Source organism: Sorex araneus, chromosome X (genome assembly GCF_027595985.1).
Source record: "Sorex araneus isolate mSorAra2 chromosome X, mSorAra2.pri, whole genome shotgun sequence".
NCBI lineage: Eukaryota > Metazoa > Chordata > Mammalia > Eulipotyphla > Soricidae > Sorex > Sorex araneus.
In genome coordinates, this window is record NC_073313.1 from 266,126,930 (window position 1) to 266,154,558 (window position 27,629).

At 57.9% G+C, this 27,629-nt stretch overlaps 1 protein-coding gene across 6 annotated transcripts; it reads left to right on the forward strand.

The window, feature by feature from the left end:
- Nucleotides 1–9,224: 9,224 nt before the first annotated feature.
- SPP2 (secreted phosphoprotein 2) lies at nt 9,225–27,252 on the forward strand. 6 transcript variants are annotated; one of them, XM_055120550.1, is made up of 9 exons: nt 9,225–9,289; nt 9,340–9,562; nt 9,647–9,771; nt 17,090–17,212; nt 17,763–17,864; nt 21,433–21,487; nt 23,104–23,154; nt 25,110–25,205; nt 27,145–27,252. In XM_055120550.1, the coding sequence occupies exons 2-8, from the start codon at nt 9,499–9,501 to the stop codon at nt 25,193–25,195; spliced, it is 606 nt and encodes a 201-aa protein (XP_054976525.1). In that variant the 5' UTR covers nt 9,225–9,289; nt 9,340–9,498; the 3' UTR covers nt 25,196–25,205; nt 27,145–27,252. The 6 variants fall into 6 exon arrangements, with proteins under 6 accessions (XP_054976525.1, XP_054976523.1, XP_054976521.1 ...); XM_055120548.1 differs by having other exon boundaries at nt 9,233–9,562; nt 26,702–27,252; XM_055120546.1 differs by having other exon boundaries at nt 9,233–9,562; nt 26,730–27,252.
- The last annotated feature ends 377 nt before the right edge of the window (nt 27,253–27,629 follow it).

Genomic DNA, 27,629 nt, shown 5'->3' on the forward strand with positions numbered 1-27,629 from the left:
GGCAGAGACAGGGTCCTCCCGCAGCAAAGCCCCGGGAGACGTGGGGTTGCATCTCCCCCACCACTTCCCCGTCCTGTAGGGGACCCCTGCATCGGTCATGCAGATGGCCTTGACCGTCCTGTCTCTACAGCCCGAGCTGGACTCAGTCAGACTCACCAGACTGACCGAACACCGACACCCTACTGTCCTGAGCCCCCATCCTCTGGGAGATGGAATCTTGGGCCACAACTCCCTCAGCAGTGCTCAGGGCTTACTCCTGACTCTGTACTCAGGCATTACTCCTGGCAGTGCTCAGGGGACAAGATGGGATGCTGGGGATCGAACCCGGGTCGGCTGCGTACAAGGCAAACGACATGGGAATCAGGTTTTACACGTGGCTGCAGCCCTGGGAACCTGCCACAAGCTCGCACGGACCCTGTCTTGGAGTCTCGCCCCAGTGGACCTGGAGCACACGATGGACAGCCTGACTTCAGGGTCAGGTCCTGCAGTGCGTGGTCTGACTGGGTGGACCCAGCGCTCCCCGTCCCAGCTGCCTCCCCTCTGCAGGGGAGGTGGCCCTGAGACCACCACCCTTCCCGGGGTCCTGGGAACTGTGGGAGCCCGTGGGCGGGGCACCTGGCTCGCCCTGGGGCAGACAGGACTGTCCAGCGTGAGGGGCGGCAGTGGAAAGCTGGGCTCAGGCTCTGTCTCTGACCCACTCTTGGACACACACCCAGGATCAGCCGGTCTCTGTGGCCACTCGGGAACGTCCCTGAGGGTCTGTGTCTGGGATAAGGGGTTAGGGGCTCCTGCCGGGAAACGGAGAATAAAGCCAAATGCTCCAGGGGGCTGTAGGGAATGGAGAGGAGAAATGTGCGGCTTCCTCTGGCAGGGCACTGGGGCGCCTTCCTGGGGCTCCTCCCCAGGTCTCCCGCTTTTATTTGTAAAGTTAATAAGAGAAAGAAAATGCAGCACCCAACACGGAAGGGCTTTCATCTCTTTTCAAGGGCTGGCGGTGACTTTGTGTGAATCAAGGTGAAATTGCAGGTGTTGATTCTGCCTGGGTGCTTTGAAAGGAGAACAAAAGCAGCAAGCCGTGCCCCAGGCCCCATCTCTGGGGTTATTGTTACCCCAGCTGACGAAGATTCGCTCCAGTGGCTTGCCCCGCCCCCAGCTCCCTCCGCCGCCCCTCTGCCTGTCTCCACATCTCAGCACCAGGGAGAGGCTTCAGGAGGGAAGCGGCTCCTCTCTCAGTCTCTCCCTTCTCTAGAGGCCGGTTCCTTCCCTCAGCTCAGAGAGAGCAGGCTGAGCTGAGCAGGCCGGGGGAGGGGACACGGCCCGGGGCTAGAATTTCAGAGGGCCTGGGCAGTGCCGAGACACTCAGGGCCCTGGTCTGTAGTCCGCATGTAGGTGTGCACGGAAGTCGGTGTGCACGTGCATGTGCGTGAGCATGGAGGTGTGCACATGCATGCAGTATGTGCATGTGCAAATGTGTGTATGCAAGTACGCATGCAAATGTGCGTGCATATAATTGTGCAAGTGTGTTCATGTGTGTGGATGTGTGCAAGTATGTGTGCACACAACTGTGTAAGCAAGTGTGCATGTGTGCATGTAAGTGTGTAAATAAACAAATGTGTGTGCAAGCAGGTGTGTGCATGCAAGAAAGGACTTGTGTGCAAGTGTGTATATGTGCACATAGGTGAGTACATATGTGCATGTATGCACTGTTCATGCATGCACCCATGTGTGGACACAGGTGTGCCATGGTTGCACATCTGCATGTAAGTCATACACATGAGTTCTGTTGCATTGCGTGCACACGTGCATGTGTGATGCGTGCGTGCCTATACGTATGTATGTGTGCATTGTGTGCATGGTTGCACCCACAAACCGTCTGAGCCCCCTTGGTTCTCCCACCCCGCCCCTCCGGCCTCTGCAGAGGCTGTTTCTGACCTCCCGGCACTTCTGAGCCAGGCTTACCTTTTTTTTTTTTTAATGTCCAAATAATTTTTTATTGAATAACCATGAGCTACACTGTTACAAAACTGCTTATGATGGGATTTCAGTCTGCGGTGTTCTAACACCCCTCCCTCCACCCGTGGGCATCTCCCACCACCAAGGACTCAAGCGTCTGCCCCCCACCCCCACCCCACTATGGCACTAAGGTGGGCACTTCTCTTCTTTCTCTCTCGCTCTCCACTTGTGGGCATTATAGTTTGCAATGCAGGTACTGAGAGGCTGCCCTGTTTGTTCCTTTCCCTATTTCCGGTACTCAGCTCTTACCCAGCTCTCTTTGCCAGAGTGGCCCCTTCTCTATCCCAGCTGCCTTCCCCCAGCACTTGAGCAGGCTTCCACCACGCACTACCCCCTGGCTCTTGTTTCTACTGCTCTCAGACATTAGTCTCATATTATGTTTTTTTTATATTCCACAAGAGTCCAATTATTCTCTGTCTGTCCCTCTCCTTCTGACTTATTTCATTCAGCGTGATAGTCTCCATGTCCGTCCACTTATAAGCAAAGTTCATAGCCTCATTTCCCGTCACAGCTGCATAGTACTCCCTCCTGCTCCTGGGAGTGTCCTCCGGCAGGCCCCGAGTGCAGAAATGCCATGGTCTCTGCACTTCTGCATTCACTGCAGCACTGTTTGTCACAGCCAGAGTCTGGAAACAACCGAAAACAAATGGGCTAGTTACAGAAGCGGCAGGCCCATCTCTTGGCGCCCCTTGGGAGCTGTCTTCTCGCTCCCCGTGGCCCAGGGCCTCGAGGTCCTTCCTCTTCCGGTTTGCTCCACCCGAGGGTCTTTCTGCTGCCTTACGATCACTGAGGTGCTGTGCTGGGTCTTCCCAGGCGGCGCCTTCCCTGCAGCCCCTCCAGGCCAGGACTGCCCGTCTCTCCTCCCCCTGCCAGTAGCTCCCAAGGCCAAGGGCGTCTCCTCCTGCACAGCCCTCCCCACAATGCCACCTCTCTCCTCACCTCCCACTGCCCTCCCGGCCCCCAGAGTCCTGCCGGCCCTCGGCCTTGTACGCCGGCCTCCCTCTGCCCTCTCGCTCACCGCTGACCTCCTCCACCCAGCCTCAGCCCCCGAGCAGCTGTCCATGTCCAGGCAGTGCCCAGCGACCTCTTGGCCATGCTCTGCAGAGGCCACTCTGCCTCCTTCCCCGGGAGCCATGGGCCCTGCAGCCCACCGCGGGCCTCGTGATGCAGGCAGGTAATCGGGAAGGGCCCCCCAAGGCAATGGCCAAAGCCAACCTTGCAGAAAGCAGGAACAAACGGGAACTAAGGCCTGACCAGACCCTCACCTGGGCCCAGCGACAGGCCCAGAGAAGCTTCTGCAGGGACAGAAGGCCAGGAGAGGAATTCAAAGACCACCAGCACTCCCAACCCCCCGTCACCTCCTTAGCAACAGACCTTTACCCTGGTAGAAGCCCCCCGGGGGGGCAGGTTGGAGAAACCCTCGAAAGGCCACCTTGAACAAAGGAAGCGTGCGCATGTGCTGCCAGAGCCCACGTGCTGCTTGTGCCCGTGTGGCCGAGCACATGTGGCACCCGAGCACACGTGTCCCCCGCATCTCCCCTCTTGAGATGTGGACTTTTATGTTTCCGTGTCTAGTGCTGGGATGTGTGTAGGGCTCTCTCCGCCCTTGGAGAAGCCCGGGTGCTCTCTTGAGCGCGTTATTCACCTCTCTCTCTCTCTCTCTCTCTCTCTCTCTCTCTTTCTCTCTCTCTTTCTCATCTATCTATCTATCTATCTATCTATCTATCTATCTATCTATCTATCCATCTCTCCCCCCCCCACACACACACACCTTCAAAACCCTCCAAATAAAATCTGTTTTACTTCACTGCTTGTCTACTCCTGAAATTCCTTTCCGTGAGCGAGACAAGAACTCCGTAACCCCGGGTCCCGGGTGGCAGAAGCAGACCGGGAGAAAGGGACCGTCTTTCTCCTCCCCGCTTCACCTGAGCCACTCATGGGCTCCACCAACATTGCTCACATGGGCCTTCAGTCACTCCCTGACTTTGCTTTCCTGGGGCACTGCCCCCCAGCCCATTCTCTGGTTCTCCTCCCTCCTTTCGGTCTCCATGGAGACGTGCAAATTCCCAGGTCAGTGACAACTCGCATGAAGGCTGGGAGCCCTGAGGCCCTTCCGGACTGTGCCAGCCATGTCCAGGGGTCCCCGAGGTCCCTGCCCTCCCCCCACTCCTGACCACCCCTGCCTTCGCAGTCTCTTAAGAATCCCTCTGTCCTGTATTTTCTTTGCTTGAAGCCCAGAAGTTACTCTCCCCTCCCCCCTCCCTGCTCCTCTCCCCCACCTCCAAACTCAATTCTGCAGGTAGGGGTGAGGGATGTGCAAAACCTGTTTTCTCCGCTAATGTCACTGTTTCTCCTCTGAGGTCACGGACCTTTACCTTTGACCTTTATTCTATACCTTGAGTTTTATTTATTTGTTGGCTTTGGATTTGGGGGCCAGAGCCAGCCGTGCTTGGGGGGGCAGATTCCAGGCTCTGTGTTCAGGAATCCCTCCCGGCAGGGCTTGGGGGGCCATATGGGACCCTGGGGAAGAGGGGTAGTTCACACCCCAGGGGTGGCCCGAGGGGCCCAGGGGGTCGGTGGGAGCTGAGGGGGCCTGAGCTGGGCTGGGAGGTCAGTGCTGGCTGAGATCAGGGCCTGGGAGGTATTTCCATGGAGGCAGCCCTTGCTCCCTGCCGAGGCCCGGCCTTACTCCCTGTCTCCCAGGGCCCGCCTCCGCCAGGAAGCCCCAGAGTCGGGGCCGCCTTGGAAAATTGCCTCTTTCCAGCTGAGTTGAGTCCGGGCGTCACCTTCGCCTAAGCCCGACATTCTGGGCCCTGGTTCCTGTCCGTCTAAGGGACCCTCGAAACCCGGGGCACCCTGGACTGTCTGCGCGCTTCTCCCCTCGGCCGGGGTCCTGTCCCTGCCTGGTGGTGGCCTCGAGGCGTCTAGGAATCACCCGGAAGGCGGCGGAGCGCTCCGTGTCAAGGGCCCGGCGGCCAGCAGGTGGCCTGAAAGGCGAGTGTTGTCTGGGTGTGGAAAGGCCAGTCACTCCCCATCACGAGACTCCCCCCACCAGAACCTTCCGTGCAGCCCTTGGGAGAAAGACAGAGAGGCGCGGGCCCCCTGGGGAGGAGACACCAGACATCGTCGTGACTCGAATCCCTGGGAGTGGAGGGACAGGGAGTCTCGGCCCCAGTCCCGGGCGGGAGAGGGCTGCCCCATCTGGAAACTGCAAGGGGACAGAGCCACAGTCCCCCCCTGCGCCCCTCATCCCCTGCACCCCTGCAGACAAACGTCTGCTCGAGACGCCTGTTCCGAGGGTACCCGCAGCTCAGTGGGTGGGGAGGATGCTAATGTTTCTCATCATTGCCCGGCGGCACAAAGCAACTGCCAACATCCCGGGGCCTCTAGATCAGATTTGGGTGCGCTGAGTGGCCCGACTGTCGCGCCCACCCTCCAATTTACATGCTAATGATTGTGCTGCCTTCATCCTGCTCTCCAGGCTCACTGCGGTGCTCACACATATCTGGGGGCCCAGACGGAGAAAGGGGACGGCTGCAGATTCCCCTTCAGGGGGTTCCGGGCTCTGAGCCCTCTCTTGCCCGTCCAGGGTGCCTATTTGCTGTGCAGAGACGGAAGTAAAAGCGGGCTGTGCTCAGGGCTGGGCCCGGTGACACCCGGGAGCAAACGAAGACTGCCGGAGGTGACTGGGTAAAGGCCACGCAAGGTGGTTGATGCCTGAGCGGGGATAACGCTCAGTCACCACGAATGGAGACATGTTGCTATTTGCAGCAAGTGGGAGAAATGCAGGGGGTGAAGTGGAGGAGGAAGACGAGTGTTGGTTGATCCCGTCCAGACAGTCTGATGGTCAGGAAAAAGGAAAGAAAAATAACTTGGTGACATGGCGCCTACTTGAAGGCAGGGGTGGGGGGGTGGGTGGAGAAAGGGACGGGGCCTGGGAAAGGGCCGTGCTTTGCGTTTGTAGAAACCCAAAGGCGATGTTGCCCTGGGCTCCCAACGCTGACCTCACTGACGTTGGGTACTGGAAAATTCCTCGTGGCGGTGCTCAGTGTGGGCACAGTTGCCCGGTCACGGAGTTTCTGGTTCTCCCCCGAGAGATGCCCAGTAGCCCCTCCTGGCTGATAAGCCTGTGTCCTCGAGGGTTCAGAACCTTTGCTCTGTACCAGGGGCCGAATCACCGGGGGTCCTGCTGTTGGCCCCGGGGACAGTTCCTCCCTTACAATTCTGAGGTGGGGCTGATAGATTCAGGGTTCGGAATGAACGAACGAACGGATGGATGGGTGATCCTCCGTCATGAGGGTGGAGTGCAAGAATTGTCTTGCAAGAAATTGGAAGAAAGTGGTCAACTCTGTGGTCGATGGATCGGAGCGGGGTTTGCTTTGAAAAGTTTAGTGATTCTCTTTCAAGTCGTCTCAAGAGGAATGACGGTGATAATGGCAGTGAGTGGCCAGGACATTTCTCTGTTTTAGTCAAAATTACTCCTTGCTTCTTAAGACGTCCGGTGATGGATTTTATACAGACTTCCAGGCACAGTTACGAAAAGTCTGCTTAATTCGTGCCTCGTAGTTTCAATACCTTAACTAAGAGCACGTTGAATCCGCAGGAAGCTGCAGAAGCGCGTGAGGTACAGCTTTCGGCAGACTGAGGAAGGGTCACACGTCCCTGATGGCTGGTGAGGGACCTTCTCGGCCCCCAGGCGTGGCCGCGCTCTGCAGGGGCCCGTTTAGATCATTGCCGCTTAGCGCCACGTGGCGTCTCCTCTGCGTGCCCCACGCCAAGGCGTAGTGTAGCCAAGTGACTCTGGCTACACTTGGCTACACTACGCACCAGCAAGTACAAACCAGATCAGTAACTGCGCTGGCAGCATCGTTTTATGGCCGCCTCCCTAATCTCCGCCACTCCTCGTCGGTGGCTTTTATTACCACTGTTGATCTCGACGAGGCCGGGAGCTCGGAGCAGATGGTGCTGTTAGCGCAGTGTGGAAGATGCTAATGGAGGGGGGTTCCAAGTGGGCTTAGAGTAATAGAATTACACACGTGGGTGGCCGCCACCTCAGCCCACACCGCTCTGCCTCAGGAATGAGCACAGGCTCCAGACACAGAGATGGAGAAGGTTCAGATAGAGTCTGGGTGTCATTTGTCATGCGTTCATTCCCTCATTTATTCACCCACTCATTCATTCACCCATTCATTTATTCAACCATCATCCACGACTTGACTCATCCACCCATTCACTCACTCATTATCTCATTCCTTCACTCATTTGTTCACCCATTGGCTGATTTTCCATTCATCCATTCACTAACTTATTCATCGATTCATTTATTCATTCCCTCGCTCTCCTACTAATTCACTTCACTCACCCACTCAAATAGCACCCCCTGAATCGTGCTCCTTTCTGAATTGCATGGTTCTCTTCCATGGGTGACATCTATCCTGTTAAGGCCACCCAACATCCTTCTCCTTCCCCCTCCTCCCCACGGTTCCCTTCCTCCCCTCTCAATCTCCCTCTCCTCTTCCTCCTCCCCCTCCTTCCCTCTCCTCCTCCTCCCCACTTTCTGCTTTCCCCTAGATCTTCCCTCCCTCCTCCTTCCCCCCTCTCCCATCTCTCCCCCCACTTCCTCCTCCTGTTTGCCCGGCCAGCAGAGAGCACCCACTCCTCCCCAGGGAAATGGCCAGAGCCCCCTTCCTCCTTCCCTTCCCCCTTTCTGCCACGTCCTTGCTTATGTCTCTTCCCAGCCTGAGTCTCCACCCCTCCCGAGGGGGCTTTACCCTTCGAGGAGGGACCCGGGAGCTGAGGTTGGGAGGAAGCAGAGAACTACCAGTGTCCCTGCCTTCGGGAAGCTCCTGCCGCCCCCTCTGGCCTCCTCGGTTCTCAGAGATGCTGTGATTCTGTCGCAGGGCCAGGTTATCGGTCCACCCAGAGTCCTTGGGCCCACGGCCTCCCCCGCGGCAGACAGGGAAAGGCGTGTGTCCAGCTGAGTTCTGACCAGCAGGTCCATTTTGTTTGTCCTTGGGTTGCACCCGGTGCTGCTCAGGGCTAACTCCTGCGCATGCTGGGGACAGAAGCCGGGTCGTCTGGCGGTTTCTGTGAAGGTTCTTCTCAGAAGAGATGAACATGGACGCCTGTAGACTTTGGATAGAGCAGAGGACACGCCACAATGTGTGTGTCGGGGTGGGTGGGACGTGGAGGGGTCTCATCCAATCAACTGGAGGGGGAGTAGAATAGCTGACCCACGTGGGCAGGAACAGGTTCCTGGCGGATGGCCTCGCACCCCAATGTCCTGGGGCCCCAGCTCTGGCCTGCACGAAGCCTCCGGCTGTCCGGGGGCTGGTTTCCCCAAGGGAAGCCCTTCCGTCGTCTCTCCGCCTACGGGGCTGGGCAGCTCGGCCCATCTCTCTCCGTGCGTCTCTGAGCCGGAGAGTCCTGACACGCCTCACGCCTCCCGTCTCACCGTCAGGGCCTGTCTCGGCCCCGGGGTCATCAGGGGAGGTCCAGCCCGCGGCTCTCCTGACTGACGCTGAGACGCCAGCAGAGTCCCCGGGGCCCTTGGCTGGGCAGAAGCTGCACCGGAGCAGGGAGACCCGCGTGGAGCCTGCTGGAGCCCAGGCGCCATTCACCACGCTCTCCTCCTGTGGTCCTAGGCCCACACTGAGCGATGCTCCCAGCTCTGTGCTCAGGGATCACTCCTGTGGGGCTTGGGGGGCCCGAGGGGGCACTGTGGCTTTGAACCTGCCTCAGCCACGTGCAGGCAAGCGCCTTGCGGGCTGTGCTATTTCTTCATCCTGCCTAGTGTCCTGCTTGGGGGAGTGGAGCTGCGGGGGGCCCACGCGGTGTCGGGAACTGAACCTGGAACTCCTAAAAGCTGTGCTCGGCCCCTAGGGCCAGCTCCTGGGGCTCCGGGGGCCACAGGGGGAGCTGGGTGGTGGCTCTGTGCAGTGAGAGAGAAAAAGGCAGGAGAGGCGGCTGAAAGGAGGCGGTGAGGAGCCGCTGACCCTGTCCTCTGCCCCCGTCCTCTGTGCAGGCCAAAGTCCCCGCTGAGGCCAAAACTTTCAAGTGGCCTCGCACTGGCGCCTTTCCCCGGGACAGCTGGCAGGAAGCATCGACCCGGGATCAACGGGTTCTGTTTGAACAGAGAGAGAGGGGGAGAGAGAGAGAGAGGGAGAGAGGGAGGGAGAGAGAGAGAGGAGAGAGCGAGAGAGAGAGAGAGAGAGAGAGGGAGAGAGAGAGGGAGAGAGAGGGAGAGAGAGGGAGAGAGAGAGGAGAGAGGAGAGAGGAGAGGGAGAGAGGGAGAGAGAGAGGGAGAGAGAGGGAGAGAGAGGGAGAGAGAGAGGAGAGAGGAGAGAGGAGAGGGAGAGAGGGAGCACGCGCAGAAGCCAGGCTCCCGCTGAGAAAGTGCTCCGGGGCCGGCTCTCCGAGGCAGGACACGGTCTCCCTGGGCCTGGACTGTCCCCTGTGCCCAGGCAGAGACGAACTCTCCCCAGGATGGGTTTGGCTGCGCTGGCAATACGGCTCCTGCTTGTCCTGGGCGTGAGCGGCGGGGCGGCAGGTGAGAGCCCCCTGCGTGGGCGCGTGCCCGCCGCGTGCCCCTGCCCCGTGCCCGGTCTCACGGTGTCCCTGTGCTCCTGTCCAGGCTTCCCCGTGTACGACTTCGACCCGGCCTCCCTGAGGGACGCCCTGGGGGCCTCGGTGGCCAAGGTGAACGCGCAGGCGCTGAGCCCGTACCTCTTCCGCGCCGTCCGGAGCTCCCTCAGGAGGGTAAGCGCTCGGACCCTGGCCCTGGCCAGCGGCCGGCCGGCTTCTCATGTCTCCTTCCCTGTTTCCAGTTTAAGAAAGCAAAAGCTGGCTGGCCTGTCCCGTGTGTGTGTGTGTGCGCGCGTGTGTGTATGTGTGCATGCGTGCATGTGTGAGTGTGTGCATGTGGGTGTGTGTGGCTGGGTGTGTGAGTGTGTGCACCTATGTGTATGTGTGAGTGTGTGAGTGTGTGTATGTCTGAGTGTGTGTGAGTGTGTCTGAGTGTGTGCATGTGTGCATGCGTACATGTGTGCCTGTGTGTATGTGTGAGTGTGTGAGTGTATGTGTGTGTGCATGTGTGTACATGTGTGCGTGTTGTGAGTGTTTGAGGGTGTGTGAGTGTGTATGTGTGCGTGCATGTGTTTGTGCTGTGTGTGAGTATATATGTGTATGTGTGAGTGTGTGTACATGTGTGTGAGTATGTGTATGTGAGTGTGAGTATGTGTGTGCATGTGTGTACATGTGTGCGTGTGTGAGTGTGTTTGAGGGTGTGTATGTGTGCGTGCATGTGTGTGTGCTGTGTGTGAGTATATGTATGTATGTGTGAGTGTGTGTGCATGTGTGTGTGCATGCATTGTGCATGTGTGTGTGAGTGTGAGTGTGTGTATGTGAGTGTGTGCATGTGTGTGCAAGTGTGTGTGTGTGTGTGAGAGAGAGAGTTCTCTTCAGGAAGCTCTCCAGGAGTCTCCCCCTGGGCCTGTCTCTGGGTCCCAGCTGTGGCCTCTGGTCAGGCTTTGGCACCCAGAGCACCCCCTCCCCCGCACCGCCTCTCCGTCCCTCTGGAGACATCTCCAAAGTGTCCATGTCTCAGGACCAGGCTTTGCAAAGCTCCTCGCCTGTTTCTAAGACTTTCCGCTCCCGCGTCTGTGCTCGAGAGATGGCCCTTCTTGCAAATTTCCCGGCCGCCTCAGGAGAGAGGAGTTTTCTTGGTTTCAGTGAGTCTGTGACAGGCCAAGAAACAGAGATAGCCTCAAGGGAGAGCAGAAATCGGGACGGCAGGTCGGGGTGGGAGTGGACGCCGCCTCCAGGAGGACCTTAGCTGAGGGTGGGCGTGGCCCCAAGGGGGGCTCAGCGCGGCTGGGTGCCTGGGAAGTTGGGTGGCGACGTGGCCAGGAACCGACGGTAGCAGCTGGCTGCGGCTTCCCGCGGTGGCCTCTGCCAGGGTCAGTCCTGCTGGGTGTCCCCTGCTCAGGGCCCCTCTGCCTCTGTCCCCAAACACCACACTGCCTCGTGACGTCATTGCAACGGGCACAGCTGCCCGTACCCAGGACGCAGCTGAAGCCGTGCCAGATGGGCCCCAGGTGGTGGCGAGGGGGCATATGCCAGGTCTGTGCCCGTTCCTTCTGGAAGAATCCTGTGCGGAGCAGAGGCCCCGCTGCCCGCTGCTCTGCCTGGACGCTCGGGGACGCCCCGGGTGATGTGAGTCGGGGTCCCCCCTCCCAGCTTGAGGACGAGCAGCTCTGCGGGGCTGGGGCAGGCTCTGTCCCCCTCAGCACACGGTCAGCTGAGTGCAGGGGACACGGGGAAAAGGTGCCAGCCAAGTCCCCGAGGTGGATCTCTTAGGGAGCACAGTCCTGGCTGGGGGACAGTGGGAGGGCCCTGGGCAGTCTGGCCGGAGTCAGCCAAGAGGGGGACATGAGGGCCGGGGGTCTACCCTGGGGGCCAGAGCTGGGCCTTCCTCGGCTATGGTTCTGAGAGTGTGGGGTCCTCGCAAAGACAGTGGGGGGAAGAGCCGGGGCACGAGGGCCTTTCCCTCGGGGAAAGAGCCCCCAGCTGCCCGTGGGCCGGGCGAGGGAGGCCCAGTGGCTATGGCCACAGGAGGCTGGCCAGTGGCTGTGTGGATGGGTTCCAGAACATTCAACGCCTCCTGTGCCCCGGCTGCTTCTGTTTTCTTGGCCTTGAGCCGGCCGATGCTGCTGACCTTGTGGTCACTAGGAAGGGCTTAGCTGGAGACATCGGGACGAGCGCTGGTATTCAGGCCTCAGCAGAGAGACAGGGATTGACCGGCCACATCTGTGTCTGCATCCATGTCCGGACGCAGACATGCGTCTGCGTGTGCGACTGCATCTGTGTGCGGAACTGCTTCTTTGTGTGTAACCGCATCTGTGTGTGTGAATGCATCTGTGTATGTAACTGTATCTGTGTATATGACTGTATCTATGTGTGTAACTGTATCTGTGTGCGTGACTGCGTCTATGTGAGTGACTGCATCTGTGTGTGTGACTGCATCTGTGTGTGTAACTGCATCTGTGTGTGTGACTTCATCTCTGTGTGTGACTGCGTCTATGTGAGTGACTGCATCTGTGTGTGTGACTGTATCTGTGTGTGACAGCATCTGTGTGCGTGACTGCGTCTATGTGAGTGACTTCATCTCTGTGTGTGACTGCGTCTATGTGAGTGACTGCATCTGTGTGTGTGACAGCATCTGTGTGCGTGACTGCGTCTATGTGAGTGACTTCATCTCTGTGTGTGACTGCGTCTATGTGAGTGACTGCATCTGTGTGTGTGACTGCATCTGTGTGTGTAACTGCATCTGTGTGCGTGACTGCGTCTATGTGAGTGACTGCATCTGTGTGTGTGACTGCATCTGTGTGTGTAACTGCATCTGTGTGCGTGACTGTTTGTACTAAGCCCAGTCACATCTGTGTCTGTGTCCGTGTCCAGATCTGGGCCTTGTGTCTGTGTGTGTGACTGTGTTTGTGCTGCCTCCGGCCCCATCTCTGTCTGTCTGTGTCTGGATCCGGCCTGCGTCTGCTCTTAGACCAACACCCGCACCTGTCTCGGTATCTGTCTCTGTCCGTTTCTACGCCTGCATCTATGAATTTCTGCTCGCCCATGACCCACTTAGCTTCTAGCGGGAGAGCGTGGAGCAGAGACTTTGTTTAAGGAACTGACTTACTCTGCGGTGGGGGTTGGGTGACCCCCACACACGCTCTCTGGGCCTCAGGGAGGGGTGCTGTTCTGGAGCAAAGCCGTCTGCTGGCAGAACTCCTACGAGTGGGGGCAGGGGGCGTTGTCAGGTTCTGTTGCTATGGGGGGTTGGTGCCAGGTCCGTCAGGGCTCAGGGGCTATTCCTGGACGTGTGCCTGCGAGTGTCCCCTGGAAGTGCTCCGGGGACCCTGTTCCATGCCAGGGACCACACCGGGCTTGGCTGCGTGCGAGGCAAGTGCCCTGCCCACTGTACTACCTCCCCAGCCCCTGTCTTCGACCTGTTCAAGCCTCTAACTCATTTGGACAATTCCTGCCACCTTACCCAGGGGACATCTGCCTTATTCAGGTTCCACCCCCGGAAATGTCCCTCTCATCCCAAACCACTTCTGCGAGAACACGAGACGCGGAGGTCCCTGGCCCGGCTGAGCCGACCCTAAAATGACCCACTGGTGTCTCTCGGAGGACGAGCCCTCGGTGCTCATTGCTTTTAATTTTCCTTTCTCTGAAAATAGAGGACAAACGGTGCTTGCTCCTAAAGTCTGGAGATGCACCAGGAAAGGGAAGATTCATTCCTCCCCCACTGGCTGCCGGGACCCTCTCCAGAGCCCGGGGGTCTCCGGGCCCTTTCTTCTCTCCGTCCATGGGTGTGACACGTTTACTCAGACGCCGTAGTCCTGGGCTGTGATGCTGACTGCAGGCCGCCCGGCCGGGCTGGCCCCAGCAGTGAGCCTGGGCTGCAGCTGCCCACCCCAGTGGACTCCAGATTGCGGGACATCAAAGCTGCTCTTCCTTTCGCATCACACAGTGGAAATTCACTGGCTGGAAGTGATTCTCCCCCCGACACAAGCCAAACGCTCAGGTTTTCCTCCAGATTCTGGCAGAGCGCTTCAAAGTGCTTCCAGATGCGAGAGAGGCACCAGGGTCAGCGAACTCCTTCCTCCTCCTCCTCCTCCTCCTCCTGACTCACATTCTCATCTTGCTAATGATGCTTTGGGGTTGCCAGTTTGCCTTGCTTTCATCCAATTGCTTTAAGGGGAATTGCTGCAGCATCGAGGGCGAGGGGTGGGGTGCAGGAGGGAAAGAAACCAACAGTGCCATCTTGCTCGTGCAAGAAGGGATTTCTTTCTCTCTTTTTTGGCGAGTCTCAGAGTTGACGTCCAATATTTTGCAGATTAGAAGGACCAAAGGGAAACAGTAATGAGGAGACGGGGCATTAGTCCTGCTGCTCCCGGAGGCCTCTGCTGCTGTCCGTGCCCCTCACCTGGTCCTGGGGTGGGGGCATGAAGGCCCGACTGCAGCCCGGACTGGCTCCTGCTCCACGGACACAAAGGCCTTGCCAGTGGCTGTGTGGGACGGTTTGCTGGTGGCACGTGGCCATCTTCCTCCTGACCGGGCAGTAGTGGCATGATGGCTACTTCTGCCATCAGGTGGACTCAGGAACTGACAGGGAAGGTTTGGGGTACCCAGGGGTGCTCAAGCACTTGGCCGGGGCCGGCTTCCCTCTGGCATCCCTGCGCCAAATGGCTCTGTGAAGCCAGGTGAGATCTCCCCAGAGGAACCGCATGGAGACAAGCTGTGATGCAGTAAGCAGAGGGTCTTTATTGGCTAGCTTGGCCTGGGCCCGGGTCCTACTCATCCACACAGTGGCCGCCTTCTCGGAATGAGCGGCCCCGAGTCCCAAAAGTGAGGGGCTTTTATAGCATAACATTATATAATAGGGGCTTTCCGCGGACCACCCTTTTGGGCACGGTGCGGGGGGCTTCCCACTACTTGTTCTCAGCTGGTTGGTTGTAAGTTGGAGTTCCATCAGGGTCCTAGAGGGGGCTTCCGCCTCTGATTGGTTAACCTGGTTGACCTCACCGTGGCTATCTCATGGGGAAGTCCTGACTCAACCCCAGGTATCTGTGCTCAATCCCAGGAATTCCGGAACCCAAACCTGGGCCCGGCTTCTCCTGGCTGCTCTGTGAGCCTGTCGTGGCGCTGCCTGTGCTTCTCTATTTCTCTGCTTCTCTATTTCACTGCCCAGCTGTGCCGCTTCATACCTGCCTCCTCGGTCCTGCCAGGTGGGCGGAGCAGAGACGCCACAGGGCTTGGGCGACACGGCCGTGGTGACCTCTGCAGTGCAGCCTCTGCATGGCCTTCCTCCTGAAGCACAGTGCGCCCCGCCCGGGGCAGCGGCTCTGCCTCCCCTCGTCCCACAAGCCCCTTCCTACCGCCCACTCTCCCTGAACGCTCCTGCCTCAGGACTTATCGAGCACTTTCTCTGAGGCAGGGGCTCCCTCCCTGCCCCCCCTCCCCCCGCCATGGTACCTGCTCACTTAGACCATCGCCCTCGGCAGTGGCTGCTGTGTTTGTGTGTGTGTGTGTTTGTGTGTGTGTGTTTTAATTCTGTTATCATTGTCTTTTATTGAATCACTGTGAGATTCATGACGACAAAGTTGTTCATGGTTGGGTTTCAGCCACATAATGTGCCCACCCGACCCTTCACCAGTGCGTATGTCCTATTGCCAATGTCCTCACTTTCCGTGGCAGACAATTTTCTCCTCTCATTCTTTTTTTTTCTCCTTTTTTTCTTTCATGCACTGGGGTCTGCCACACTGCGACTGGAAGGGGGTCACGCAGGTCACGTTACCTCCTTTCAGCACCCAGTTCTGGTCCAGAGTGATCATTCCCAGTTATCATTGTCGTCGTCGCCCCTGCTCTGTCCTAACTGTCCTCTCCCCTTGGGCAAGTTTCCTGCTATGGACCCATCCTCCTGCCCTCGTTTCTACCATCTCCCGGAGTTAGTCTCATCCTGTGTGTCTCGGGTCCCACTCCAGGAGCCATCGTGCTACGCCTGCCCTCTCCCTCTGACTGATCTCACCACACGGCACTCTCCGTGCCCACCCTGTTGGACTTCCTTGAATGCGTCCCTGGGGTGGTGGTCCCATGGGAAGCTCTGCTGCATGGTGGCTTTCTCTTTCTGGCCCTGGTACTGGACACGGGCGGGACAATCAAGACCCTGAGACTCACGAGCCGTCAGAAAGTCTGGAGGTGGCCCCTGCCCCCAGCCCCTGCCCTCGGTGACAAGGAACACAAGAACGGACATTGGAACTGATGAGGCAGCTTCAGGAATGGTGTGATCCAGCACAGAGGTGGTGTCAGAGGGGCACTTCCCCTCCGGCTGGACCCTGTCCGGTGCCTCCGGGCCTCTCTGGGCTCAGAGGCCTCAGCACGGCCCTGGAGACCCTTTCACCGGCAGAAGCCCCAGTGCCTGGGACAAAGGAGCACAACAAGTGGCCCAGGCTGAGAGGCAGAAGAGCCCGGAGCAGATGGTTGCAAGCAAGGGGCCAGGGAACAGGGCGGCAAGGGCCTCCCGTGGGATCTCAGCTGACAGTCAGGACTGTTCTGTGTGTGTGTGTGTGTGTGTGTGTGTGTGTGTGTGTGTGTGTGTGTCTACGTGGATGTCTGTGTGCGCAGGTCTCTGTGTGTGTCTATACGTGTCTATGTGTGTCTGTGTGTGTCTGTGTCTGTGTGTCTGTGTGTGTCTGTGTGTGTCTGTCTGTGTGGTGAGCGGGCCTTCAGCATGTAGCTTGCGGTCAAACATTCGCAAACACAGGTGGAGAAAGCCATTTTACAAGAACCGGAGGACTGGGACATTTTTACAAGAGCAGGGTGGTTCGCCAACAGGGACAGAGAGATCAGCCTGCTGGGTATCGACTGTCATCTCCCCTAGCTGCCCCGGGTGCCATTAGTTCCTTCTAGTGTTACCTTAAGGCCGTGATGCAAGTAGATTGAAGCCTAAGCATACAGAAGCGCTGTGGAGTCACAATAAAGTAGTTTTTGCTTTTGCTCACCTCTGTGTGTGTGTGTGTGTGTGTGTGTGTGTGTGTATGTTTGTCTCCCTCTCCCTATCACTCTTGCACTCTCTCCTCGTGAACCCTGTTAACCGGTTCCGAGGGACGGGACATGTCTGTGTGTGTGTTTGTATGTGTCTGTGTGTATCTGTGTGTCTGTGTTTCTGTCTGTGTCTGTGTGTGTCTGTGTATGTATACCTGTGTGTGTCTCTCTGTATGTGTTTGTGTGTGCATGCTATAAATAAACCCCCCTGTGTGTGTGTGCGTGCATGTCTCTGTGTGTCTGGGTGTTTCTGTGAGTGTCTCTGTGTGTGTCTATGTGTGTGTCTATGTGTGTCTCTCTCTCTGTGTTTCTTGTCTGTGTGTGGCAGTGCGACCCTGGCGTGTCATGGGGGCTGTGGCTGTCTCCTCACTGCTGGGTTCGGCAGTGCGAGCCCCGGGGGGCGCCATCTCTCCAGGAGGGTCTGCAACTCCTAGCGGGCTGGGGAGACCCACTGACACCCGTCTCCCTGCAGGTGAGCGTCCAGGGCGAGGACAGTGTGACGCTGGAGCTCGAGTTCCGCCTCCGGGAGACTGTGTGCAGGGGAGACTCGGGCGCCCAGCCCGACACCTGTGACCTCCAGAGGGGCGCCCACGAGGTGAGGGGGGCCCAGGGACCCACAGGTGGGACCCTTTGTCCTCTTCAGCACGGAGCAGGTTGGCGCCCCCCCCCCCAGCCCACTCTCTCCCTGGCAAGGGCTGTGTCACCCAGTGGGTAAGGCTCCATGGTCTTCATGGCGGCCGTGCCTCAGTTTCCCCCTCTTAAGGATGTGGATAAAGAGCATCTCTGGAGAGCAAGCACCAAGGCCGGCGGTGCAGAAACTCTTGGGCTGCCCCTCTGTGTCCCCCCACTTCCACCCCAGCTTCAGGATGTCACCTGTGACCTGCAAGGCCTGGAGGGGACACAAAGGGGGTGACGTTGTGCCGACACCCGGGGAAGCGTTTCGGGTCCTCGAGGCCCGGGGACACTCAGCTCTGGGCTCACCCGCTGGGTGTCAGCGGGCACGTGTGGTCCCGGGCCTTCCCCTCGGAGTCTGGTTTCCATGGAATCCCAGTGCCGCTGGGGCTTCTGTCTCCGGGGAGGGGGCAGAGGGCAGAGCCCCCCGGGACCCCACGCGCCTTCCTCCAGCCCGGCTCTGTCTCCCACAGGCGGCTGAGTGCAGGAGCACTGTTCGCATGTCCGAGGAGCAGGTGCGGGGAGTGTGGGTCCGCTGCCACTGGGCCTCCAGCTCGGAATCCAGCAGCGAGGAGGTGGGTGTCCTCTGGGCGGGGTCCCGGGCCATGTGGCGCCACACAGTAGCCAGGGCGTGACGGAGGTGGGGTGACTCAGCCCCCCACACGCACCTGGGTCCTCTTTCCGCCTACGGCTCAAGGCCCCTCCTTCCCCCACCCTCCCCCTCCCTCCCCCTCCCTCCCTCTCCTCCCCTCCCTCCTCCCTCCCTCCCCCTCCCTCCTCCCTCCCTCCCCTCTCCCTCCCTCCCCCTCCCTCCTCCCTCCCCTCCCTCCCCCTCCCTCCTCCCTCCCTCCCTTACCCCTCCCTCCTCCCTCCCTCCCCTCCCCCTCCCTCCTCCTCCCTCCTCCCTCCCTCCCCCTCCTTCCTCCCTCCCCTCCCCCTCCCTCCTCCTCCCTCCTCCCTCCCTCCCCCTCCCTCTCCCTCTTCCCTCCCTCCCTCCCTCCCTCCCTCCCTCCCTTCCCTCCTCCTCCTCCTCCTCCTCTTCCTTCCTTCCTTCCTTCCTTCCTTCCTTCCTTCCTTCCTTCCTTCCTTCCTTCCTTCCTTCCTTCCTTCCTTCCTTCCTTCCTTCCTTCCTTCCTTCCCTCCTTCCCTCCTTCCCTCCCTTCCTTCCTTCCTCCCCGGGGCCTCCTGAGCATACACTGGGGAGAAGCCCTTCTCCCCACCCCCTACAAAAATATCACTGCTCCTCTTTTCTTCATTCACCAGCGTTAATAATAATCTTGACAGGTGCTTAAAAATCCTTCTACCCATATAAAGCGGAATCTGTCCAATGACACATTTTTCTGCTGAATTTTAATTTCATTTTCAAGATTCCATTGTTTGAAGAATATGCAAAGAGAATCGCAAGTCTCAGCTTCGAGAATTATGCGGCCGCAGGAACCCTCTGATGAGGAACAGCCACGCCTGAGAGGACGGGGGTGGGGGGGGCGCTGCTGGAGGCCGGAGAAGTGGGGACGGTCAGGGCGAGAAGGGAGGCCTCAGTGCCCTCCCCGTGCTCCCCGTCCCCTGGAGCCAGAACTCCCGGACCCCTTCTCTCCGGAGAACGGGCCACGCCGACGTTCTGGGCTCGCTGTGGAACTGCCCTGACAAGGTCCAATTTGGGAGTGCAACCCCCGGAGCCCGTCCAGTGTAGACGGCTCAGGGAATTGGGGGTGCTCCCATCCACACTGACCCTGGCTTGGGGGTTCGGGAAAGGCTGGGCGCAGCTGGGACCCAGGCCTGGACAGTCGAGACCCTCGTGGGGGTTACAGATGAGGGGGCAGGAAGACACCCCTTTAGCAGGATGGCCCCTGGGTGTGGGGGGCTCTGGGGAGCATGTGGCGACGTCATAACTTTGGGCTGAGCATGTAGCCTGTTTGGAGGACTTGGAGCTCAGAGGGGAGGGCAGATGGTGGGATATCACAACCGAGGGGACAGAGGGAGGAAGGGAGCATCTGATCACGGAGGGGACCCCGAGGGGGACCCTAGCCTCAGCGGCAGAGCGGCTAGTGGGCTGAGCTGGACAGAAGCTCCCTCTTTTTCTTTTTTTAAATTCTTTATTGAATCACCGTGAGATACAGTTACCAAGCTCTCGTGATTTTCAGTCACACAATGATCCACCGCCCACCCCTCCGCCAGCGTAGGCTTTCCCGGCACCGATGTCCCCAGTGTCCCTCCACCGCCCCCACCCCGCCTCCACCCTGCCTCTATGGCAGGGAGTTCCCGTCTTTCTCTCTACTTTGCGCATCACGGTTTGCAATACAGACACTGAGAGGCCGTCACGTTTGGTCCTCAGTCGACTTTCAGCACACACCTCCCGTCCCGAGAGACCCCTCCGACCATCGTTGACTTGGTGGGCCCTTCCCGACAGAGGTTCTTGAAGAGTGGAGCCAGCAGACTGCAGGGGAGGGCGAAAGGGCCGGGTGAGGAGTCGTGGCAGCCGGCAGCTGGCCGGGAAGAGATGCGGGGGTGAGCTCAAGGCGTCCCGGTGGATCCTAATGGCCGGAGGTTACTGACGGAGGCTGGCAGGCAGGGCGGTGCAGAGTTGAGGAAGGACGGACCGGAGCTTAGCGAGGCGGGGTCGCAGGGTGTGAGAGCCACAGCTGAGCGGGAGAACCGAGGGGTCTGTTCACGCAGTGGCCGTCAGCTCAATCCAGCCGGCTCCACGAACGCCCCCTGACCTGAGAAGCTGACTCCATGACACGGTGTCCCCAGAGACCCGTGTCAGCCTTCTAATTGCATGGTGAAGACCCCGCAAGAAGCTGCAACAGTGGATTCAAAGGAACCCCCGAAAACAACAGAATACATTTTTTTTAAAAAAAAGTGTCCCAGGACATGGCTTCTCAAAGCTTAGAGACCTGCAAAGAGTCATTCCAAGTCCCTTCAAGAATCTACAATTCAGAGGAGAGGGAGAAACAGGCGGAGACTTAAATCTCATCCCTCAAACTCCGAACATGCAACAGGAAAAATATATTAGGAAGCGGCTCTTAACCATGGTCAGTGACATAAATGTGATGTTACAAACACGAAAGGCAGTCGCCAGCATGAATTTAGACATACGACAAACAAATTGTTGTTGGAAGTAGGAAATAGAAGAAATAAAACCCTCCAAAATGCTAGAATAACAGAAATAAACACTGCTTGGGAAAATATGAGACTGTCTGACTGATAAAGAGCTGTTGCTAATGGACCACATCTGAAAAGGACACGGAGAAGCTGGCTGTCTGGAATATGAGTTTAACATAGTATAAAAACCACTAATCCTGCAAAGAAACGTAGAGAAAAAGCATGTTATGGTTTGCTAACGTGCTCCTTGCCTTAAGCAAGTAGATTTCTGAGTTCTTGGGTAGTATTTGTGATCTTTCTTTCTTTCTTTCTTTCTTTCTTTCTTTCTTTCTTTCTTTCTTTCTTTCTTTCTTTCTTTCTTTCTTTCTTTCTTTCTTTCTTTCTTTCTTTCTTTCTTTCTCTACTCTTATTTTCTTTATTTCTTGCTCTCTCTCCTTTCTTTTTCTTCCTCTTTTTCTTTCCCTCCCCCTCCCCCTCCCTCCCTCCCTCCCTCCCACCCTTCTTCCCTCTCTCTCTCCCACCCTCCATCCTTCCCTCCCACCCTTCCTTCCTTCCTTCCTTCCTTCCTTCCTTCCTTCCTTCCTTCCTTCCTTCCTTCCTTCCTTCCTTCCTTCCTTCCTTCCTTCCTCCCACCCTCCCTCCCACCCTCCCAGTCTGTTGGGAAGCTTTACGACCATGGGACTGTAAACGCGGTGCCAGTTACTCGTGACAAGAGGCTGTCACATGACACCACACAGTTATTTAGCGGTCAGCTGCCTTTATCATTAAAAATGGCTCAGATAAGACATCTGAGTCCCCTGGACAATGCTGTCATCTGGGCCACACCTGACGGTGCTCAGGACTTACTCCTGGCTCTGTGCTCAGGGATCAGGCTTGGTGGGGCTCAATGTCGTGCCTGGCTTGGAGCTGGGGTCAGTTGCCTGCAAGACAAGCACCTTAATCCCTATGCTCCCACTTCCGCTCTGTTTTACCATTTGATTGCATCCTTCCCTTTGTTTTCTCTTTCATGCACCCCACCTGTTGATGCTCACACTTACCCAGAGGGTTTTTGGGGACTTACTGGGATCCGTTAGACGGAGAAGCCACTATCAACCAGGTACGTTGAGATTTTTTTCAAAAACCTTTTTTGTGGGGGGGAGGCACACCTGGGGATGCTCAGGGGTTCAGGGGTTATTCCTGCCTCCACACTCAGGTGTTATTCTTGGCGGTGCTCCGGGGGACCATATGGGATGCTGGGGCTCGAACCCTGGTCAGCTGTGTATAAGGCAAACACCCTATGTTCAGGTTTCTCCCTTGAAACGAATACCACAGATGCGAATATTTCTCTGAGCTCCGTGCCTGACCCTCGTGCTATCACCCTACTGTAGCTCTGGCCCCTTAAACCTTATCTTCCTGAAACAATTTCATCCTGATCCCCCATTGATGAGCCGTTTGCAGTGAAGAGTGGTTTCAGCAAAACCTTTTCTGCAATCCTAGAAGCTGGAGAAAATAACCCATGACCTTGGCTTCTTTCTTCTCCCCCAAACGATGTTCCTTTAGCGCCCTTTTATTTTCGAGACTCCAGCCTGGCTCCAGCACCTCTGGCACCTGTGCAGCTGCTGAGGCTCCCCCTCCCCCCCAGCCCTAGGACTCACTCCCACCTGCCAACTCGGCTCCCTCCTGGGCTCGTGACCCGTCACCCTACGCCCATGTGATTCTGGGTAGACAGAGATTGAGCCCATCAGGTAGACTGAGTCTGGAATCTGGGATCCTGCGGACAGGCCCTGGGACCTGGCCTCCCCTAGAAGCCCAGGGTGGGTTGGGTGGGGGGCAGAGCAAGCCCATTCTTCTTTGCCGTCCTTGAGGGTCGTATTGTAGCGGGGTTGGGCCTGTGTCCTATGGCTTAGTGTTGGCGAACAGTTTCCCCCAGTGGTACCCGGGTGCATTGTGCACCGGGTGTGGGCAGGCGTGGGGCACAGGACGATGGGTGTTTGGAGAAAACCCCCTCTGGGAGCAGCCAATGGCTGTTCACTTTATTGCCAAATGCACACACTTTTTTTTTTTTTTTTTGCTTTTTGCTTTGGGTCACACCCAGTGATGCACAGGGGCCACTCCTGGCTCATGCATTCAGGAATAACTCCTAGCAGTGCTCAGGGGACCATGTGGGATGCTGGGAATCGAACCCGGGTCGGCCGCGTGCAAGGCACACGCCCTCCCTGCTGTGCTATTGCTCCATCCCCTACACACATACTTTATAGAGGGTCCCGGCTTACAGAACGGTCCAATCACAGACAGTTTGGCATCAGGGGCCTGTCACCTCTCCAACTCTGCTTTGCCGAGGTCCAGTCCCAACCAAGGCTGGACGCTGCGGTCAGGATGACCTGCTAAGCATACGTGACAGTTTCTGTGTCCTGGGCTCACGTGGCCAGGAGGTCAAGCGAGGCTCAGGGCCGGACACCAGGTGCTGGTGCCCTGTTCTTGCCAGCTCTGCAGAGCCTTCCTTCCGGGCCGCTGGGCAAGGTCAGGTCTCACCTGCCCCCGTGCCCTAGCCCTGCTCCACAGCTTAGGAGCGAATTGGTTGCTGAGGCTCTTGAGCCAATGGCTACGACGCTCTGGCTGGTCTTTCGCGGCCCCTCCCTTTAGAGGCAGAACCGAAGCATCTATAATCAAACCCAGAACAGATCAGGAGTGCGCAGGGGGCTTCACCTGACTCCTGGCCCTCCTGTGTTCCAGGTCTCTTTCTGGACCCGTCGCTAAGTGGACATGTCCCTGAGCGCTCCCACGGTAAGCGGCTCTGGTCTCTTCTGTAGGGGACCCTGCAGGCCCTTTTCTGAACTGTCCAGAGGCTGGGGGACCCGCTTCCCAGGGAAGGAAACCCCCAAATACAAAGGACGGAGGACCAAGGGAAGTAACATGGCACCGACCAGCCTTGCAGCGGCTCAGCCAGGCACCCTGGGCACTGTACCGCTGCAGCCCTCGGAGACGCCCAGTGAGCCGCAGGAAGTTGGTTTGACTTTTCTCCTTCCGCCATCGGGCCTTTCCTGGAAAGCCCGAGTCCTTCCTTGCCCACCTGCCCTTTCCTTCGCCCTCCACTATACGCAGACAAAATGAACAGATAAAATCAGCATCTGTTTCATGGATCCATCTCCTATCTCAATCTTGATGCTGTGACCGTGTCTACCGGGCCCTGCCTGCGGGTACAGAAACGATCACTGGCGAGCCCAAGTGCTGGTAGCACTTGCACAACTTCCCTAGAAGCCCTCTCTGTGTTCCTTTCTGTCATCAATGGCGCAAACCAAGCTGAGTCACGTCTGTCCCCTGACCATGCCGCCTGGGTGAGACTTTGACCCCGGGGAGTGCAGGACAGAGAGCACTTTGCTAATGCATCCGTCAGGCACTAACGCCTCTGCTTTTTTTTTTTTTTTTTTGCCACGTGCCCCCCTGGAGGATTGTGAAACCCACCCTACGTTCAGAGTCCTACCCTCAAGCAAACACCACAGCTGCAGCTGTGTCTCTGGGCTCCGTGTCTGATCCCCGTCATTTTCCAATTAATTTGGAAACCTCAGGGCTTACCATTTGCGGCCCCATGTAAACACAAATGCCGATGCTTCAGATCTCCTCCAGCGTGTCCCTCCGGGAGAAGTTAGTCATTGGAGCGTGCGCCCCTGCCCGGGACGGTGCTGAGCGCCCCTCGGGAACTGTGTGCAGATTCCGACTCCACCCCGTGGCATCTCTGTCCTGCTGGGGAAACGTCATCCTTGGAACTGCGTTTGGAAACCGCCACCTGGAGACGCATATGATGGACGCGACTCACCCCACTTGGCGGCCTTCCTTATCTCTCGCTGGGGGTCCAGTGACCCCCAGATGTGGTAGCCACTAACAACAGATCTTCATGTTCCCGAAGTTTCTGGGGGTGGGAGCCCATGAGCAGCGGCACTGGGTGTCCCTGGGCTCACTCATAAGGCCGCGGCAAAATGTCCGCAGGGCTGTGACCGCAGGTGGTCGCTCAGCAGGCACCTGCGTCCTGCCCGGAGTCCCTCCCGGGGTGCTGGTGGGTCTCGGTTCTTCATGGGCTGTTGAGCGGAAGCTCCCTGTTCTCAGAGGGACCGTTCCTGGGGCCGTTTTGCTTCCGTGATGCCCAGTTTCTCTGAGGTCGGGGGCTAACAGGGAGGGGGCGAGGAGCACCCGGGACCGTCTGCTGGAACCGGTTTCAGAAGCAGCAGAGATGCTCACGGCTGCACCTTCGCTTTGCCCCTTGTGGGAAGGGGCAGGGGTGAGCAGGCCCCCCGGGAGGCGGGCGCAGAGATGTGCTACCTCAACAGGAAGACGCTATTGGAACTAAAACTATCACAGGGCTAGGAAGCCAGGAGACGGCTCCTGTTGCCGCCCCTCGGAAGGTCACTTCAGAGCTGAGCCCTGAGAGCGTTTGCACCGGGGGAGCCTCACTGGTGCGGTCAGGCGCCTGCTCAGAAATTGCTTGGGACGAATTTAGCTGAAACCAGCAGACGTGGGTCAGGGCCACCGGGCAGTCGCGGGCGAGCCAGGCTCTGGGTGCCGGGGTTCCCGGCAGAGGCCGAGACCGACCCCCACCCCCACGGAAAAGACCTAGTGGGGACTCATCCTCATGCCACAGAGAGCAGGGGCCCCCTCAGGGGTCTCCTGGCGGGCAGGGTTTGCCCGCCCGCGTCTTCCCTCTCACGGAGAAGGCAGCGAGCGAACTGCACTCCCTTCCTCCTCAGAGATCTCCAGAAGGCGCTTCCCTCCTGGGAATGGAAGGTTCCAGAACCAGTGGCTCCGAGCGAGGATGAGCGGTGGCTCCGAGTAACTGCCTGGAGGTGAGGGAGCACCGACACGCGTGCGTGGGTGAGGCCCGAGTGCCATGCAGGGCACAGGCTGGCGCTCTGGCAAACGGGGCCTCAGGGACTGCAGCGGCGCCTCCTCAGCCCGGCCTCGCGCTCTCCCTCCTCCCCTCACCTCACGGGCGCGGTGGGGAGGTGCGGGGGGGTTCTGGACATGCCTACCTGTGGGGCTGGTGAGACCCGGGATTCCTGGGTGCTGTTGCCGGGCCCCCGTGGGCTCCCGTCTCCCCCCACCCTCTCAGCTCCCTCAGCCCAGAGAGTCCCAGCGACGAGGCCCTGGCTGCCTAACTGAGGAGACCCACTGGCGTTTCTCACGGTCTCCGCACCCGGCCCGTCTCAGCCCCCTCAGCGCCCTCAGCCACGGCCCGGCAGAGCGGCCGGCCTCCTGCTCTCAGGGGACGCGCCCCACTGTAGAGGCCCAGCTGCACCCAGTCCAGCCTCCGGGGCTGCCCTCAGCTCCCAGAGCCCGTGACTGAATACTGCCCACCATACACACTCACACTCACACACATGCATTGCACACCACACACACTCACACACACTCACACATTCACACACATACATGTACACCGCACACACTCACACACATGCATACACACCACACACACATGCTCACACACTCACACATATACATGCACACCGCACACACTCACACACATGCATACACACCACACACACACTCACACACATGCATACACACCACACACACTCATACACATACATACATACACACATGCATACACACCAGGCTCACATACATGCACACTCACATACACAAACTCACACACACTCACACACATGCATACACACCACACACATGTTCACACACACTCTCACATACCCACTCACATATACCACATACACACACCATATACACACACCACACACACCTACACTCACACTCACTCTTTCACACACACCACACAACACACAGCACACACACTCACATACAAACACACATATACACACTCACATATACACACAGTCACACACAAAAAAATGCATACACACCATACATGCTCACACACACTCACACATACTCTCACATACCCTCTCACACAAATCACATACATACACCACATATACCACATACACACACCACATACACCTACACTCACACATACACACTCACATATATACACACACATCACACACATTCATTCACACACATGCACACACAGTCACACACACAAGCACTCATACACACGCGCGTGCACACACACTGTCCCAGGAATCTGGCTCATGCATCTTCCCCGGCACTCTGTGTGTGCACACGGACGTCTCTCAAACCCTCCCATCCTCCCTCCCTCCTTCCTCCCTCCCTCCCTTCCTTTTCCTCTCCCTCCCTGCCTCCTCCCTCCCTTTCCTTCTCCTTCCCTCCCTCCCCCTGCCCTCCCTTGTTCCCCTTTCCTCTCTCCCACCTTCCTCTGCATGCTGGACTATGCCTCCCTGAACTTTGTAACCTCAAATAGACCCAGGACACACATTTTCATTGATCAGCAGATGAAGGCACGAAAGAAAGAAAGAAAGAAAGAAAGAAAGAAAGAAAGAAAGAAAGAAAGAAAGAAAGAAAGAAAGAAAGAAAGAAAGAAAGAAAGAAAGAAAGAAAGAAAGAAAGAAAGAAAGAAAGAAAGAAAGAAAGAAAGAAAGAAAGAAAGAAAGAAAGAAAGAGAATGTGCATTCACGTCAGCCCCGCCACCTCGCCAGCCCGAGGCCAGCCCTGGCTGCCGCCTTTCCCCGGGCCCCTCGGGCTCTTCTCGAGCTTCCTTCCGGGGGCTTCGTCCCCAGCGGGCCATTCTGCAGAGCGGCTCTGGTCTCGGGGTCCCCGGGGGGCTGCTTCTCCAGTCCCGCAGCCTCCAGAGGAGACCGTGGAACCCAGCACCGGGGCCTCACCTGCCTTCCTTTCCTTTAACAGCAAGATGCGCCAGCAGCACCAGAAGGAAGCCCGGTGGTGACACTTCCTGACTGTGTGATTTTCCTCTGGGCCTGTCCCAGTCCAGAATAAACACCCCCTTTCCTCGTCTTTCCTGCCCGAAGTGTGTGACCGGCAGTGAGTGTGTGTGTGTGTGGAGGTTTGCGTGGGGAGGTGACAGGCGTGGGGATCCTGAGAGCTAGGGCCGCAGGGGGCCGCAGGGTGACGGTCTGGCGTGATTATTTAGGACAGGTCCGAGCTGTGACATACACGGACGTACAAGGCCTCGTTATCTTCTCATGACTGAAAAGGCCCCGAGCCCCAGGAAGCTCCGTCCACAGTGCTCCTCCTTCAGGGACTGACGTTACAGGACTTTCCCTCAGCGTCTCAGGAGACGGGCAGCAAAGCCACCTCTGTGTGATGGTGGCAACCCCAGGGAGGACCCAGCCGAGGACCCCAGGCTCCTGCTTTAGCACGTGCCTTATTTG